The sequence below is a fragment of the Colias croceus genome, chromosome 13 (genome assembly GCF_905220415.1).
Source record: "Colias croceus chromosome 13, ilColCroc2.1".
NCBI lineage: Eukaryota > Metazoa > Arthropoda > Insecta > Lepidoptera > Pieridae > Colias > Colias croceus.
Window position 1 is genome coordinate 10969219 of NC_059549.1, and position 17424 is coordinate 10986642.

The 17424-nt window shown below is 37.5% G+C and overlaps 2 protein-coding genes across 4 annotated transcripts; one reads left to right on the forward strand and one right to left on the reverse strand.

Annotated features, from left to right (window-relative positions):
* Positions 1–553: 553 nt before the first annotated feature.
* Positions 554–8325, reverse strand: LOC123696673 (lysosomal aspartic protease). Of its 3 annotated transcripts, none has more exons than XM_045643024.1 (10): positions 8282–8325; positions 7597–7683; positions 7210–7336; positions 5118–5241; positions 4319–4437; positions 3707–3816; positions 3198–3284; positions 2694–2850; positions 2019–2225; positions 554–1305 (listed from the first exon to the last, which is right to left on the reverse strand). In XM_045643024.1, the coding sequence occupies exons 2-10, from the start codon at positions 7656–7658 to the stop codon at positions 1144–1146; spliced, it is 1155 nt and encodes a 384-aa protein (XP_045498980.1). In that variant the 5' UTR covers positions 7659–7683; positions 8282–8325; the 3' UTR covers positions 554–1143. The 3 variants fall into 3 exon arrangements, with proteins under 3 accessions (XP_045498980.1, XP_045498979.1, XP_045498978.1); XM_045643023.1 differs by lacking the exon at positions 8282–8325 and adding an exon at positions 7873–7960; XM_045643022.1 differs by lacking the exon at positions 8282–8325 and adding an exon at positions 7777–7937.
* A 4509-nt stretch (positions 8326–12834) lies between these two features.
* On the forward strand, positions 12835–15977 carry LOC123697073. The gene is made up of 2 exons (XM_045643489.1): positions 12835–15619; positions 15892–15977. The coding sequence occupies exons 1-2, from the start codon at positions 12973–12975 to the stop codon at positions 15975–15977; spliced, it is 2733 nt and encodes a 910-aa protein (XP_045499445.1). The 5' UTR covers positions 12835–12972.
* The last annotated feature ends 1447 nt before the right edge of the window (positions 15978–17424 follow it).

A 17424-nucleotide genomic window follows, 5' to 3' on the forward strand; every position in this document is an offset into this window, starting at 1 on the left:
TAGATAAAATTAGGCATAATGTTTGCCGAGAATTTCGTAATGTGTGTGCACTGCATTTCCTGAAAAGGGTCTTGACTCAAAAATGGTTACCCATCCAGTTTATGACCGTGCCAACCGTTGCTTAACCTAGATTTTATATTTATTGTAACCAAATTGTAACAGAAATGTTTAAACTCTGGTAATGTCATTGTGAGACCTATACCGGGTATAATTGCAAAAACAGCTTAATTTATTTTGTGAATTCTTTCACCTTTCCTGAATGTATGATATTTTATTTTTGATTTGTGGTTTGCAGCTACCCGCTAGACTTAAAAACATAACAGACTTTTGTCATTAAAAATCTTAGTATGAATAGCCTGTTTCTTTTTTCGTTTCTCGAAGATTGATTTTAATATTATTATGTAGTTTTATTTTATTTAAATAAGGCATTGAGAGTAAAAATAAAACAACAGGGATTTAAAAAATATGTTTATTGAAATAAAAAATAAACTAGGTACATCTAAAATAAGAGATAAGAGAGCGCAAGGAGCGAGCTGACAACACTGCTCTAGCTTTGGTTCCGTAGCTAAAGAACAAAGACTTAATATTAAGCTACAATAGAACTGGCATAAACACTAGTCTACACAAACTGCTACATCATATCGAAAACGTTCTAATCGTACAATGTTTAATAGTATATTTCATATGCATTATAATATAAAAGTTATGTAAACGAAGACACTAACATGAAATCTATTTGATGTGTGTCGTATGTTATTACGGTATATATATATACGGTTTCATAAAATATAATAACAACTACAGAGCTGTTCTTAACTATTGTTACATTAATTCATATCTATATAATATTGTGTTAGAGCAGAATTAGTTTTTACATTTTACCAACAAGGGAAATTATCGATGGTTTTTACTATTTCATGAAGAGCATTAATTTGAGTGTTGTGATATATTTTCGTATCTGTTTTACACTGGTTTTACTGTATCTGTATAAATTTTCGTGTGAGACTGTGTGTGTATGAGATTTTAGTGTTCGTATTTACGGACACACAGCAACTATGTGTATATGTATGTATCAGAGTACGCATGTGTGTGTGGGGTGTTGTTCACTTGACGCATGTGTTGTTCACTTGACGCATGTGTTGTTCACTTGGCCACAGCGAAGCCGATGGCCCTGTTCTTCACATCGAACTCGGTGTAGTAGCGGCCGATGAAGACATCTCCGAGGATCCAGAGCGGGCCGTTGGGCGGCGGGATGTCCAGCCCCATGAACCCAGACAGGCACACCGTCTTGCCGAACTGCGACACCTGCTCAACAACAAACATTCAAAATGTATCACTTGTACATGGAAACATATACAAATTGGTAAAATTGCATTATGGCTAAATTCATCACGTAGTTTAAAAATGTTATTACGAACAATTGAATTGGACTGATTATAAATAACAAGTGTAATTCACGTAGTACCTGTGCTAAGTTAGATTATTAGTAATCTTAAAAAAATAAGTTCGGTTAATGGCTGATGATTTAGTAACAAAGAATCGTAATAATCTTTCCAATCAAATATGCAAACTTTCGCATTAGTATAGAAGCATAGATTCTCATTTAGATTGGTTATAAAATTGTAAACCATACGATGTATAAACATGTGAGTAATCCATAATAATATTATAAATGCGAAAGTAACTCTGTCTGTCTGTTACTCAATCACGCCTAAACTTCTGAACTAATTTTCATGAAATTTGGTATGGAGGTATTTTGATACCCGAGAAAGGACATAGGCTACTTTTTACCCCGGGACATAGGATAGGTTTTATCCCGGAAATCCCACGGGAACGGGAACTATGCGGGTTTTTCTTTGACTGCGCGGGCGAAGCCGCGGGTGGAAAGCTAGTAACAAAATATAGAAAGAATAAATAGTGACAATTGAAAATAAAAGAAAATACCTACATGATAAAAAATTAACAGCCAATCAATCCCAAAAAGCATTATTTAATCAATGTATATAATCATTAATCACCCTCAGTATGTAGTCGGTGGGTTTGAGCTCGAACAGTTTGTCGGCGATGTGGAGGTGCACGCTGGGCAGGCGCGGCAGCAGCGCGCAGTCCACCGCGAACTGGCCGAACGCGACGGGCGTGGCTCCCAGCGCGCGGTTCAGGCTCTCTACTTCCTTAGAGGGGCCGGCGATCAGCGACGTGCCCGTGTCGGCGATCGCCTCGCAGCCCTGCGGTGTGCAGTCACTTGTGTAAGTTAGCTATACATGTGGACCTAGAATAGATCCTTGCGGAACGCCACGCAATTTTCTTCAGCCGATTATTTTATATTTATTTAATTTATTTTAGACACAAACAGTCAAGTAGTAAACAGACCTATAGAAATATTGTTTTTTATTAAATATTTTCATGTTTCGTTGGAGGATTTGGGATATAGGGACAAAAATATAAACAGAGCTCTAGTAGGCTGAAATTGAAAATTATAATAAAATTACCATGTACAATTAACTCACTCATTACTTACTAATTCCTACTATCTTTCTTTCACTATACTACCTTCAAAACTTGTAAAAATAACAACCGTACATACAAATTATACACAAATTAAACAGTGCAATTTTCAAGATTACATAATAAGTGATACAAACATCGACTGGCACGTCCGGGTACTACGCACCCGTGCCCCGGTGGGAGCTCACCTGCTGGCAGAGGGTCTGGTTGTTGACCGTGACGCCGTCCATGCGGAACTGCCAGTAGGTGGCGCGCGACAGCGGCACGCGCGTGAACTCGCCCGCGAAGTGCGCCGGGTCCGACCCACCCAGGATGATCTCGCCGCCCTGCGCTGCCGACGGGTCACTGGCACCCACACACATAACCATGTTAGATACACTTCATATGTATATTGAGCGGCACGAAGAACCATTACCATAAACATATAACATAACAGTTGCTTAGCAAGCGATATAAATGGGGGATTCGAAGAACCATTTTGACCATTTTCCATTACCAAATATAGATTTTAAAATTTTTTGTTAAGAACCAGTTTACTATGATTTCTTCGCAACGATACAGTTTTTTAATCATTTCATTCTAAAAGATTAGAATTGCATATAAAAATATTGACATTCAGAAGCGTTATTAAAATAAAGTCAATATGGTGCCATACTTAAAACTTAATTTATTTATCTAAGTATATCACATACCGGTTAAGATAGAAAGAGAAGACAGGCTGCACGAGCCTCTGCGCCACCATGTTGTCGAACACCGGAGTCACACCGTCTACGGCAATACTGCAAATAAAACTATACATTAACACTATGTAATATAAAATATTTCACACAAATAATCCATTGGTAAATCAGCTAGAGAAGCAAAGAAGGTTTAGCCATCAATTAAATTGAACAACATTTTCACTAATCTTATTCAAATCCGGCTCGAAGGACCACTAAATATATGAAATTTTGTTGGGTAAGTACATGTCAGGTGATGAATGTTCAAGTGTATAATACGTGTAAGTTATATTTAATTTACTCGCATTACACACTGCATGTCGACTAATATGTTATTAGATCATATTCAATTATTCATATACATGTATTTAAAAACATGCATGCATGACCTAAATCCAAATTTTGAAATAAGTCGTGACATTTAATGTAACTTTTATTATGTTATTCCCTGTTGGTTTATCCCATGTGATGTTGCTGGGTACCTGCTGAAGGCCATGCCGAGGATGCCGTCGAACTTGGCGGCGACGAAGGCCAGCCCCGGCTCCGACAGCGCCTCCGCGAACGTCTGCCCCCGCACCGACAGACCGCCCACCTTTACACAACATTAGTGCATACTGTACAAGCATATGTTAATAATAATGTAGGTATTAGGTACAATCAAACAGAACTTTTACGAATAAAATAGAATACATTTTTATGCAGCTTAAGATACAGTGTAAAAATTTATATTTGAATAAATTTCTCTTAATTTATTTTTTATTCAGAAAAATTTTCAATGATTGCTCAACACTAGCTTAACTATCATAATAACAGCATGTCTGTCTGAATGACTGACCGGTTGGCTTGGTTGGTGGTGGCCCTGCCTTCCAAGCCAGAGGTCGTGGGTTGGATTTCCCACCCGGGGCAAATATTTGTGTGATGAACATAGATGTTTGCTCTGTGTCTGGGTGTTAATTATCTATATAAGTATTTATTTAAAATTATATACGTATGTTTATCAGCCATCTGGTTTCCATAACACAAGCGAAAGCTAAGTATGGGATCAGATCGTGTCGTGTGTGATTTGTGTCCTGAAATATTTGTGTGGCACTCACGGTGACGTCATCAGTGGAGAGGAAGCCGGACAGCGAGCCGGAGCCGTAGTGGATCGCGAACTCGGTGCCGTTGGCGCGGTACGACGACGACTTGCTGCTGTCGTACTTGCTGTGCAGCACTGCGCACCAAACACGCGACCGTTTGTTGTTGTATACAAATTATATGACAGCAACAAATACTGAGTAATAAGGAATGAACGCGTAAAACACCTGAACGCGTAAACCACCTGGTCATCGTTCTTTCATACAAATATTTGGTTCATCTGTCTCAAATATATTTTGTACAATAACAATGAAGTTCCTTTATTTTCTGAATCACGTATCTTGTGAAATTAAAATGATGTATCTCTTAACTTAAAATATGTTTTCAAATATGAACAGGTTTTCATTGCTGTGTCGTCAGCCGTACGAACTAGGACGCATAGGACGAGTCATAGTAATAGGTTATACTAGATTTCGGCCCGCGGCTTCGCCCGCGTTTGCAAAGGAAAACCCGCATAGTTCCCGTTCCCGTGGGATTTCCGGGACAAAAACTATCCTATGTGTTAATCCAAGTTGCCCTCTATATGTGTGCTAAATTTCATTGTAATCGGTTCAGTAGTTTTTACGTGAAAGAGTAACAAACATCCATACATCCATACTTACAAACTTTCGCCTTTATAATATATATTATAAGATTAGTAGGATCAATAATAAATTCTTCGTTTTTCGTGACTACTTCAGATTCTACAGTTTAGAATGTAACTGCAAATAATTAACAGTATAAACTAACAACAACGGTGTGTTACCGGCTACGTACGACAAGCTATGTTGGTGTAGTGGCACTTCTTGGAAGGCACCCACAGGTTGGAGGAGCCCGTGTCGAACACCACCTTGAAGCTCTGCGGCGGGTTGCCGATGGAGATCGGCCCGTAGTACTGCGCCTGCAACAACGCACACTCGGTTGTATCATACGGTCATACCTAACTAGTACACATGGTGTGTTCTAGAATAAGTTAATGCTCTTGTCCTCTCTCTTACTCTTGTGAATATCTATGGAAATGAGATTTTTTACCGAGGTAAAACATGCCTATGCCACTCTATACTGCCAACTATCTCCAGACTCATAACTCACAAATCCTACATACTCACCTAAATCATTATGACGCGAAAGCAACATAAACAAAATAACACTTCGGCATTTGTGAGTAAGAATAAGAAAAGAATGATTAATGAATGAATTTGCAATTTTACAAGCTATTTACGAGCCGTCAAGGTCAATAATATGCAGGTGAATGACCTGATGCAATCTTATTTACACATTTGCCGAAAAAAATTAACACAACGTCCATTGTTAAATACGTATTGATTTAGGTCAAAATACGAATGTTTGGTATTTTAATTCAAAACGTAAGTTTGCTTTTGGAATTTTCTAATAAAAACTTGAAACGATTATACTTGTGCTACATGAGAATTGTTAACAATACAACACTCTCAAGTAGCGTGTCGTTTATCACAATAACCGCAATTTGTCGCATCATTCATTCCGTTTTATTCCTTTTCTACAATTTCTGATACAAACAACATAATATTTATTTGTTAAAATACCTTACGAATTATTATTTAAATTTGTATATATCTGGATGGACTGAGATATGCTTTGTTTTATCTGATTACTGAGATTCATTTTCTTAGGAATTATTTACTTAATAATTAATATGTATATAGGTACTATAAGCAATCGCATGCAATGACTAATTAAAGCATGCAAGGATAATTTTTATCGTATTGACCAACAAGTACATGTACACTTACATGACAAACAATATAACATTATACACCCGTATCAATATACCCTACCGACACCTAATTACATTAACTGCATCAACATATTTTCCTGGCTTAAGAACATTTTTCATGCAGCCTGCTGCTTTGCTGCCTATATTGCCTTTTTCATGAAAAATGCTTTTCAGTCTACAGGACAGAACATCCTTTGTTCTTACATATGATTTGACAAGGCTTTTTTTATATAAGTAAGCTTTTGAAAAGTTTCCAAGATAGTCTGCGACGATATTTGCGCGCGATAGAATATTTTTAAGCTATTGCATAGCTTCTTTCGCGGGCCTTGAGCGCGGGGACCGAAACCAGAAATTAAGTAACGAAAAGTGTGGCTTGAAGGCATGCTATGCAATAGCTTTACCGCGGCAGTCCTCGAGTGCCACACGTCTTTTTTTTATAAGAGCCAGTAATGCATTATGTAGAGGTGTTCAATTTGTGATTAGCTAATAATAATAAATGGTGTATATACACCTTATTGTTTTCTTGGATTTGACTTGTAAAATAGACGATAGCCGGAGTCGCGGCGGCGAGTGGAATAACAAATAGCGCGATAAGCGACGCCGGGTTATCGGCGTAAAGTAAATAATAAATATTGTCTACATTGCTCGCTCTGATAAAAATAACAAGCATAAATATAAATAACTTTATTGCGAACTTTACTATTAGTGTGAAGTTACGAGGATTCACATTTAATTAAATTACTTTCCTTCTGGTTCAATGTATTAATAAATACTCAGTGTTCATTAAAGATAAAAAAACAAATCAAATAAAGTAACAACAGGACTATCAATGACTATTAAAATTATTATTTGAAATTCTATTGTGGAACAATATTTTCAGCGTTGATAAGGCCACCTTCAATTTTATTTCAATTGAAGCAAAACATATTTTCTAAGCTACATAATTTAAGTATTTGGTTAATAACAAGTAAAATATAGTAATAAGTAGGTAGTAATGGTGCTTTAGTCACATTAGATAACCGCATATACACAGATCTACTTGGTCCAACTGGAGACCCCGCTTTGCTTTATATGACTGCAAACAAAATACTTAGTAGTAAGCAATGAACATACATCGAGGTAGTTGGAGAGTGGTTCAGGGGCCGGTCCCTTGGCGGCGTACTTGAGCCGCGTCATGTGCAGCTCAGTGCCCACCTCGTGCAGATGCCTGCGCACTGTCTTCATGCGGTACAGAGGCACCCTGCGTACACGAAAAACAAAATCAGGGCAAAGAGGAATTGGTGCGCCATGTAGAGAATAAATTAACTATTGCTTTGTCGCAATTGATCGTAAAAAATGATGTTTTTCATTATCTAATTAAATCAGATGAGCATTTAGGTATGTAATAAAGGAGTTACCTACTTAAAATTGATTTGTAAATTCAATTATAGATTCATTACGGATAAGTAAATACAATACTTTCATAACAAAGACTTTTACATAACTACGTATATTACGTACCTTTGAAAGTCGGCCAGGCATGCTGTTACAGCAGCCAACAGTATTATCCAGGATTTTAACATCGTAAATGCAAGTCACCGCTAGATTCTGAAATTACCAAAAAAACAATAAAAAATTGGCAACAAAAGTCAAAAACAACTAAATAAAGTATTTACAATCATCAATACTATTTTTACATACTATTAAAGAGGTGACACACTTGCGATTTGTTTCAATTAATGAAAATAATTGAGAAGCAATACAAGTGCGTATTTAACGGTCCACAAAATACAATACCTAATCGTATTACCGGCGCACAGAATAAACTGATTTATCATCAAAATATTTTTCCGGCGTTTGACAATTATTGTAAATTGACATTATACTGCATTATACCTACAAGTGACGTTTATACTTTATACAAACGAATGACATTTCATTTAACATTGCCATTTTATTTTTCTTAATGATTTGATTATATTATGGTAGACGCAGATGGTAGCGATATAATATAGAAGCGGTTATCAGAAGCAAGATATAGCACAGGACTTCGGAAGATACTCGATGGTTCTCATAGCATAATAAAACAAAGGTACTATGATTTATAATAATCAATATTTCTGAGCTAAATTAATTTAGTTCCGAAGTATGGCTCAAAAGCGACATCGCAATAGTATTCCGTCTTACATTATTTATTTTAACTTACCAAAGTTAATTATGTACTACGAACAGTGCTACGAACAATGCTTTACGCTTCAACGGAATTCTAATATAGATATAAGCAGCACGTGTACCTACCTATAACACTTCATGTAAAGTATTTAAAAGAATGCAGGGTATGGAAGGTATGTTAATAAAATATTAAAGCCTTCTGCAATGCAAAATAACGACATAAAATATTATATTTACTCTCATGCGATGCTTAACTCACAGGGGAAAATGTATGATCTGTATGGTTCCTTTACAATCATACATCTAATTATTCTGATTTCTAACTACCTGATTCATGCAATTTCATTGGCTCGCAATAGTAATATGTAATTTTCCCATTGCAACATTTTTCATTGCAGCCCCGTTCCTATTGGTCGTAGCCACAATAGGCGTGGCGGGCAGTAGTGTGCTGTGTAAGTTGTGTGTGTATGCTGAGGTTATATGAAACAGCCTGTCGTGAAATCATGGTCTATCTAACACAAAGATAATTTTCCAATTCCAACTAGTAGTCTGATATTATAATTGTTTGACTAAAAAAATAAAAAGCTCCAGCATTAGGTATAAGAATTTATTAATAAGAATTTATCCACTACTCGCTACCGCCTATAGCAGCAAAAATTACGATGAAATGATGGTATAGGGTAGGAACAAAGGAATAAATAAATAAACAATACTACAAGCATACAAGTTATATAATATATTGATGACAATCGGACTAGTAAAAGCATATTTTATTCTGTAGCTAATCACTTTATTTTCAATAATGCAACTTTAAAAGTCTTTTGCGCTGGTTAGCATCTGATCTACTCTTTAGGTATATTAAGAGAATTTTAGACCCGTCTGAATCGGGTCAGGCATGTAGTACTAACACTACCACAAGCACTACACTTGGTCATTTCGAACAGAGACAAATCAAAGACAGATCGGTAAAATTGATAAAATGATACACTTCATTTTATAATTAGAAACCAAAATCTTTATTTTTTCTACATTTACAAATAATATATTACAATTATAAACATTGAAACCGTCACAGTTTTTTGCATTTCATGCATAATATTGAAAACCTACAATAACTATGGGAAGAATTTTCAACTGTTAATTATTTACATGATTTATGTGTTGACTGTACTCAATATTTCACATTGCATAGTACTAACCTGTTTTACGAGACTTCTATGAAATACAATAAATTTGGTCATTTTAGTATTTTTTAGTTATGTGTCCTATAAATTCTACCAAACAAAACTAAATTATAATATAAATAAACAATCCATATGCCAATTATGATAAGAAAATAACATATTTTTCTAAAGAGCTAATTTTAATTTGTTTAACTTAAAAGCATTACAAAACATATACTCGAAATAAAAATCCAGAGATGAATACAGAGACGCCTGAGATCCATAACTTTAACAATAAAGTGTTCTAATTAACATTATGAGACGCTCCGTATACAAGAATCAATTGAAATGAAATTGAATATACAATGCGACCTGAATACAGATAAGTATGTCAGACAACATAGATTATTAAGCTTACGTTATTCGAAAAAAATAAATATGAAAAAAACATGATTTTCAAAATGCAATACAATACAAAATATGTACTGTAAAGACTTTAAGTTATATTCCAATACTTCTTTCTCTATAATATATAAATCATTTATTTTTCATTTATTTAAGCTCCCATCTCTTGTAACATGTGGAGTAAAGTGAATATTTGGTAATATTGTCTTTGTTATTAAAAATACTGATACTTTCACGTACATGTTTGCCATTCACTGAATATTACAAAATATTTCTTATTTACTCTTATTTGTTTTACAATTATTTACAACTTTATGTACAATTTCTTAGTTCCTATACATTTTAAATTTGCATTTATTTTTAATTACTTATCCTGATTTAAATTTACAAAAATGTAATTAAAAAATTTAAAAAAATTCAAAATGAGCGTTACATACACATATAATAATTAAAATATTTTTTTTTTCATTTTGATGCATATAAAAATAAATTACCGATAAAGTCAACTGTTATGTTTAATGTTTATGTTTTACTCACATTGAATTCATTTTTATTTTTCTTATATACTTATTGAGAAGCTTTCAATTTCAATTAAACAGTTATTCTTCTGATTCTTTAAGTGGAACTGAAAGCTAATTTTCTTAATAACAACATGGAAACAAACAATTAACATTTGTAACTTGTAAATTTATTATCATTATTAAATTATATTCATAAGGTCTTATTGAGGACCTACATTAGTTTTTGTGTAGATCCACAATATTCAAAACAGTAGAATTTTATACATAATAATATCGGAGTTAACGTAATGGTTAAGGCCTCAGGCCTACTGTACACGTGATGCACGTCAAACGCAAGCTTTCGTCAATTGAGGATTGCAAGAAAAACGCGCAACAAGCGGCTGAAGCGATGTTGCCGCACCGCACAGCAAGCGGATGATGCGACGTTGTCACTTGTCACTACGCACGACAAGCTACAGACGCCACGTTGTCGCGCCCACAGGGAGCGGCTAATGCGACGTTGTCGCTACGTACGACGAGCGACTGACGCGACGTTGCCGCTCCGTGAACATAGTTTCGTTTCTACGCAACATGCATTGGCTTGCAATCGTTAATTAATGAAAGGTTGTGCATCACGTGTGTATTACGTGGACGATTTATATGCCTACATTTTTACTAGACATCTGAATAAAAAAAGGGATTGTTGGTACGGAACTGGAGGCCTGATATAAACTATAATTGTCAATATTTCTGGAAATAATATTGATATTAATTAATAATTATTAATAAATTATACATAATTATTTATACATTGTGGTGTATGCTATAATTGAACGATTATTGCATATAATATCTGGTAACGCCAATATAATTAAAATAGTAAATGTAGAAATTAAATGTTTATTATTTGTGGTGTATTCCTTCATCCTTCCCTACATACGAGCACAACCAATCATCGCGCGCTATTTAGCGCTCGTCACGTGACCTACCTATGTCACGAATGACAGCCAGCAGTTCTCTCCGATCTTTCGCGAGGATCGGGACTCACCGCCGGAGAGCTTCCACGAGGCTCTCTAGATCATCAGGCATTGTGCTTTTGTAACACCACCGGGGTATCCTGTGCCCCGGCCCTTGGTCGCGCTCACCGCCGCGTGTGTGTTTGTGTGGAGTGTTGGACTGGACCCGTTCTTGCCCGCCGCGAGCTGGAGGACCCTGACCGCGTGGTGCGGCGTGTGTTCTGGACGCTACTCCCTCCGACGAGGTATGTGCCGTGTGTTCCCGTCTTTCCCCTCTTTGCTAACACCACGTTGATCTAAATACAGTCCACTTTTATATCGAGAATATATTTACTTATATTTTTTATATTGGCGCGACCATTGAGTGGTCCTTCGAGCCGGATAAAACCTGATGATTCCACCGCCCTTATTAGGATACTCATTGTGTAGGCCCTAATAAGCGTATTAGTAGTATCTTCAATGCGAAATACTATTTAATTTACCGCGTAGAACGACAGTGCGTCTTCTACTATTAATATAAAATATATTTTAAACCCGCCCTTATTAGGATACTCATTGTAGGCCCTAATAAGTGATTTAATAGTACATTCATAAATTGTGAAATAACTATAACCGCATAGATCGACATTGCGTCATCTATTATTTTCCGCTTAAAATATATTTTATTCCGCCCGTGACAATAAGTTGCGCGTATATTATTATTGAAATAGTTAATTGAAGCTATATTCATATCGTTTATCCGCAGTTGTAACGCTTAAATCATTATAAATCGAACATATTTCATCATATTTATCTACGGTCTACCCGCACTCGAAATTTATAACGTTATCGAGTACATTCCGCGATCCGCTGTTATAATCCGACCATATTGGAAATACATACTCGGTTCTTATTACGCTTGCGTCACTGACCTACATTATTTGGTCGTATTACTTGTTATTGTAACTTTTACTGTAACATTCTCAGTTTGAATATATACTTTTGTTATTAAAAATGCCGCCTAAGAAAATGACTAAGTTACCTGATAGTGACGCTTCGGATGTTAATGATTCGGAAGATATAAATGATTCGCAGTTATCCATGTTATTAGCTAAACGCGAAGTTATATTCGAAATGGTGCAAAGAATTTATGATTTGTCTTTGAACGTTCATAACAACGCTGCGCTTATGGAAAGTTTCCTTGACGAGTCCGCGCAGATAGAATCATTACGCGATGATTATAAGCAATGTTTAGATGAATATAATATTCGTTTGTTATCATTAATTCCCGCCGCGAAACCTGATTATAAAAGCCTCGTTGCATTCGAGTCTTTGTATAGCAGGATTAAAAGAATTAAATCGCAATATTCGCAACCATGTCCGTCACACGGAGATATTAATAATTTGCATAAAAATAGGCCTAAATTACCGCCTATCGAATTAGTACCATTTTCGGGTGATATTCGTTCATTTCCGCTGTTTCTTTCGAATTTTGAATCAATTGTTCATAACAATCCCGGCCTTACAGATGCCGAGCGTTTGTATTATTTACTAGGTAAATTAACGGGGAAGGCCACAACTGTTATAGCTGGTATAACCCCCTCCGCTGAAAATTATAATTTAATTTTACAAACTTTAAAAGATAAATATGATGATAAACGTATGTTAGTTTCCGCGTATTTAAATCAAATGTTTGATTTTAAACCTTTGCATTGTGCGTCCGCAACAAACTTTGATTTATTTACAGATAACTTTATTAGCGCAGTGCGCGCCTTACAAAATATAAAGTTAGATAATATTACGGATTTAATGATTGTTCATATCGCGTTGAAGAAGTTAGACTCAGATACTGTTCGCGCTTTCGAGACTGAGTTTGGTAGTGAAATGCCTACTTTTGATAACTTAGTTCAATTTATTCAAACTCGTGCGAAGGTATTAGAACGCATTCATCCTTCCACAAATTCGGGAATAAATAAACCGCCTCGAAAGAATAATTATAACCGCAGTTCAATTAATACTTCTTCCGCACCGCCTAAGACGTATCAGTCTTACGTAACAACAGCTGATTCGGCTTATAGTTGTCTTTGTAAAAATATTACGCATCAACATTTATATAAATGTTCGAGTTTTCATAAAATGAGTCCGCAGGAACGTTTGAAATACGTAAAGGATAGAAACGCGTGTATAAATTGCCTCAGTATAAAACATCGAGTTTCTAGTTGCTCATCTTATTCTAATTGTCGCGTTTGTAAATTAAAACATCATACAATGTTACATTTGAAACGCGAATCTTCCATACCCGCGCCTGCGTCTCATCCCCCGCCGCGCAGCACACCGCCGTTGCCTGCGCCGTCGCCGCCGTCGGGCGGGTGCGTCCGCTCTGACATTGCGCTATGTACCGCTAGCTATACAGCTGATACTGATAACGCATTTCAATGCAACGCGCCCGCGAATAAACAATGTACTATTTTATTATCAACCGCTGAAGTCGTAGCTTATAATTGTAAAGGCGAACGGCTTATTATTCGCGCGCTTTTAGACTCCGCTTCGCAAAGTCACTTCATTACAAATGAATGTTGTGAACGTTTAGGTATTAAACCGCAGAAAACCGAACGTACTATTATTAAGGGGTTCGGTGGTTCAGAAAAAATTATAGATAGTAATTCCGTAAATATAAAATTTTATTCGCGTCTTGACAACAACATATCTTTTAATATTTCACCGCTAGTTGTTGATCATGTTACGGATTTATTACCTACCGCTGTTATAGACACTTCTGTCTTATCGCATATTTCGCATTTACCGCTCGCAGATGAGAGTTTTGGTACGCCAAATAAAATAGATTTATTAATCGGTGCTTCTCTGTTCCCTCATCTGCTTCTCCCCGACGTAGTTCATGCATCTCGTGACTCGTCGGCGCCCGCTGCATTGCGCACGGTGTTAGGCTATGTAATAATGGGTTCAGTACCCACCATACCTAACATACACAAACCGCCCTTGACGTGTTGTCACGTTCAAGAGACCGCCGCTATTGACTCATTAGTCAGGCGTTTCTGGGAGCTCGAGGAGCTTCCTACCGCACCGCCCGTTCAACATCCCGATGATGTTGAATGTGAAGAATATTATAAATTAACTACAACCCGCGACCCCGTGAGTGGCAGATATATCGTTTCGCTCCCATTTAAGGATGATTTCTACACTCTCGGTGACTCATTTAATATTGCCCGCAAACGTTTCATGTGCCTTGAAAGAAAGCTACAGGCTTCACCTAAATTAAGGTTGGCATATGATGACGTCATAAAAGATTATCTAACGAAAAATTATATTTCACCCGCGCCTCCGTATGATCCGCGTGACCCTACACCTATTTATATTATACCGCATCACGCTGTTCTGCGCGAGGATAAATCGTCGACTAAGCTGCGCATGGTTTTAGATGCTAGCATGCCAACTTCTGGAAGCCAGCGTTCATTGAATGACCTTCTGCATGTTGGGCCGAATTTACAAGGCAATTTGTTTACAATAATTTTAGGTTTTCGTCTCCACGCGATTGCCATGACCGCCGATTGCCGCCAACAATTTCTGCAGATATTCGTGCGTGAGTTTGATCGTCGTTTTCAATGTTTTTTATATCGTTTCAGCCCGCAGGATCCGCTGCTTCTTTATCAATTTAATCGAGTTTGCTTCGGCATCAAGTCTAGTCCTTATCATGCACTACGCACGGTAAGACAGCTCGTAGAAGATGACGGCGCGAAATATCCGCTCGCGAGTAGCATTGCGTCTTCCTCGTTGTATATAGATGATATCGCCTTCTCTATTCCCACGGAATGTGAAGCAGTTTCCGCGTTGCAGCAGCTCATCGATTTGTTTAAGGGAGCTCAGTGGGATCTAGTTAAATGGAATAGTAATAGTAAAAATGTGTTAGATAATCTTCCCGCTTCGCACAAACTTTTACCCTCCGCGGTGGAGTTTGACAAAACCATGCAACATAAATTACTTGGTCTGCATTGGTCTTCTGTTGTTGATTGTTTTTATTTTAAAATTACCGCACCCGCCGATGTGATGTGCAGTAAGCGCTCCATATTGTCAATTACCGCCCGTCTGTGGGACATGATGGGCTTCGTTGCTCCCACAGTCGTGTATAACATCCCATCAGATAACTACTACCATGTTTCTGGTATTGAAATTCCCGCTGACATTCTTTCGCGTGGCATTACGCCACAAAATCTCGTCTCGCACCCTCTGTGGTTCCAAGGACCCCAGTGGGCTCGTTCGGACCCATCTGATTGGCCTCTTAGGAGTCTCGATGGTGAGTCTATTGTAGACATTCCCGAACGAAAATTATTAGCGCACACTGTGTGCCCGCCTATAAAGCATTGCGCTTTATACGATACCGCCCTTCGCGTCTCGTCGCGTCGTGTATTTTATATTTATAGGTTCCTTATATTATTATCCCGCCGCGGTGTTATGATGACCGTAGAGGAACCTAATTTCGCTGTAAATAAAATTATTCCCGCCCTGCAAAATAAATATTTTGCAGAGGAGTATTCTAATATACTCTATTATAAATTTTATTCGCAGGCCTTCAACCGCTTGAAGCCTTTTATTCGCAACAGACTTATCCTCATCGGACGTCTAAGCGATACCGCCCTGGAATATGCACATAAGCATCCAGTGATATTACCGCGCAATGATCACATAATTATCATGATCATTGATTATTATCATATTAAATATATGAATATTATAATGAATTTGTTTCGTGTTATTTTAATCACCGCGCTCTTATTAGCATTACCCGCGCCGCAAGTCAAATCTGATCACGTCAGTTTGCTTGATAGGCATTCGCTACTGGACAAGTTAGTTCAGTCGTTTTGGAAACGTTGGAGAATAGAATACTTACACGGTTTGCAGGTTAGGCAGAAATGGAATACGCCTTCCACACCTATTACTCCTGGAACGGTCGTGGTTGTAATAAATGATAATGCACCGCCCCTAACCTGGGCTTTAGCCGTCGTAGAGAAAGTACATCCTTCAAAAGACGACGTCGCGCGCGTTTGTACAGTTAGAACCGCCAAGGGAACTTACCTTCGCCCGGTCGTTCGTTTATGTCCGCTTCCAAGACAATAGTTATATCGCATTAATGTATTACCGCAGTTAGTTAAGTTTAATTTTAAGTTTTTGCACCGCTTTCGATATAATTTCTTAGTTATAAATACCGCCGTGACTTTAGGAATTTTTTATACCCCGCTCGCATTACGCGATCCTAGAGTCATAGAATTTGTTAGTTATATTTTCCGCCGCGACTTTTAGGAATTTTATTATCCCGCTCGCATTATGCGCTCCTGGAGCCATAGAATTTGCTATTTATATTACCGCCGTGGCTTTTAGGACTTTATTAACCCGCGCGCATTATGCGATCCTAGAGTCATAGTTTTTCGCTGTATCTTATGATTGGTTTTAAATGGTGACCCATTTAGGGCGGGTGGATATGGTAACGCCAATATAATTAAAATAGTAAATGTAGAAATTAAATGTTTATTATTTGTGGTGTATTCCTTCATCCTTCCCTACATACGAGCACAACCAATCATCGCGCGCTATTTAGCGCTCGTCACGTGACCTACCTATGTCACGAATGACAGCCAGCAGTTCTCTCCGATCTTTCGCGAGGATCGGGACTCACCGCCGGAGAGCTTCCACGAGGCTCTCTAGATCATCAGGCATTGTGCTTTTGTAACACCACCGGGGTATCCTGTGCCCCGGCCCTTGGTCGCGCTCACCGCCGCGTGTGTGTTTGTGTGGAGTGTTGGACTGGACCCGTTCTTGCCCGCCGCGAGCTGGAGGACCCTGACCGCGTGGTGCGGCGTGTGTTCTGGACGCTACTCCCTCCGACGAGGTATGTGCCGTGTGTTCCCGTCTTTCCCCTCTTTGCTAACACCACGTTGATCTAAATACAGTCCACTTTTATATCGAGAATATATTTACTTATATTTTTTATATTGGCGCGACCAATATCTATAGAAATACATATAATATATTGAAAATAAGTACAATACGTAACTTTGGTTATTGATAACATGGAACCTGAAGTAGGATAACAATGGAATTTAT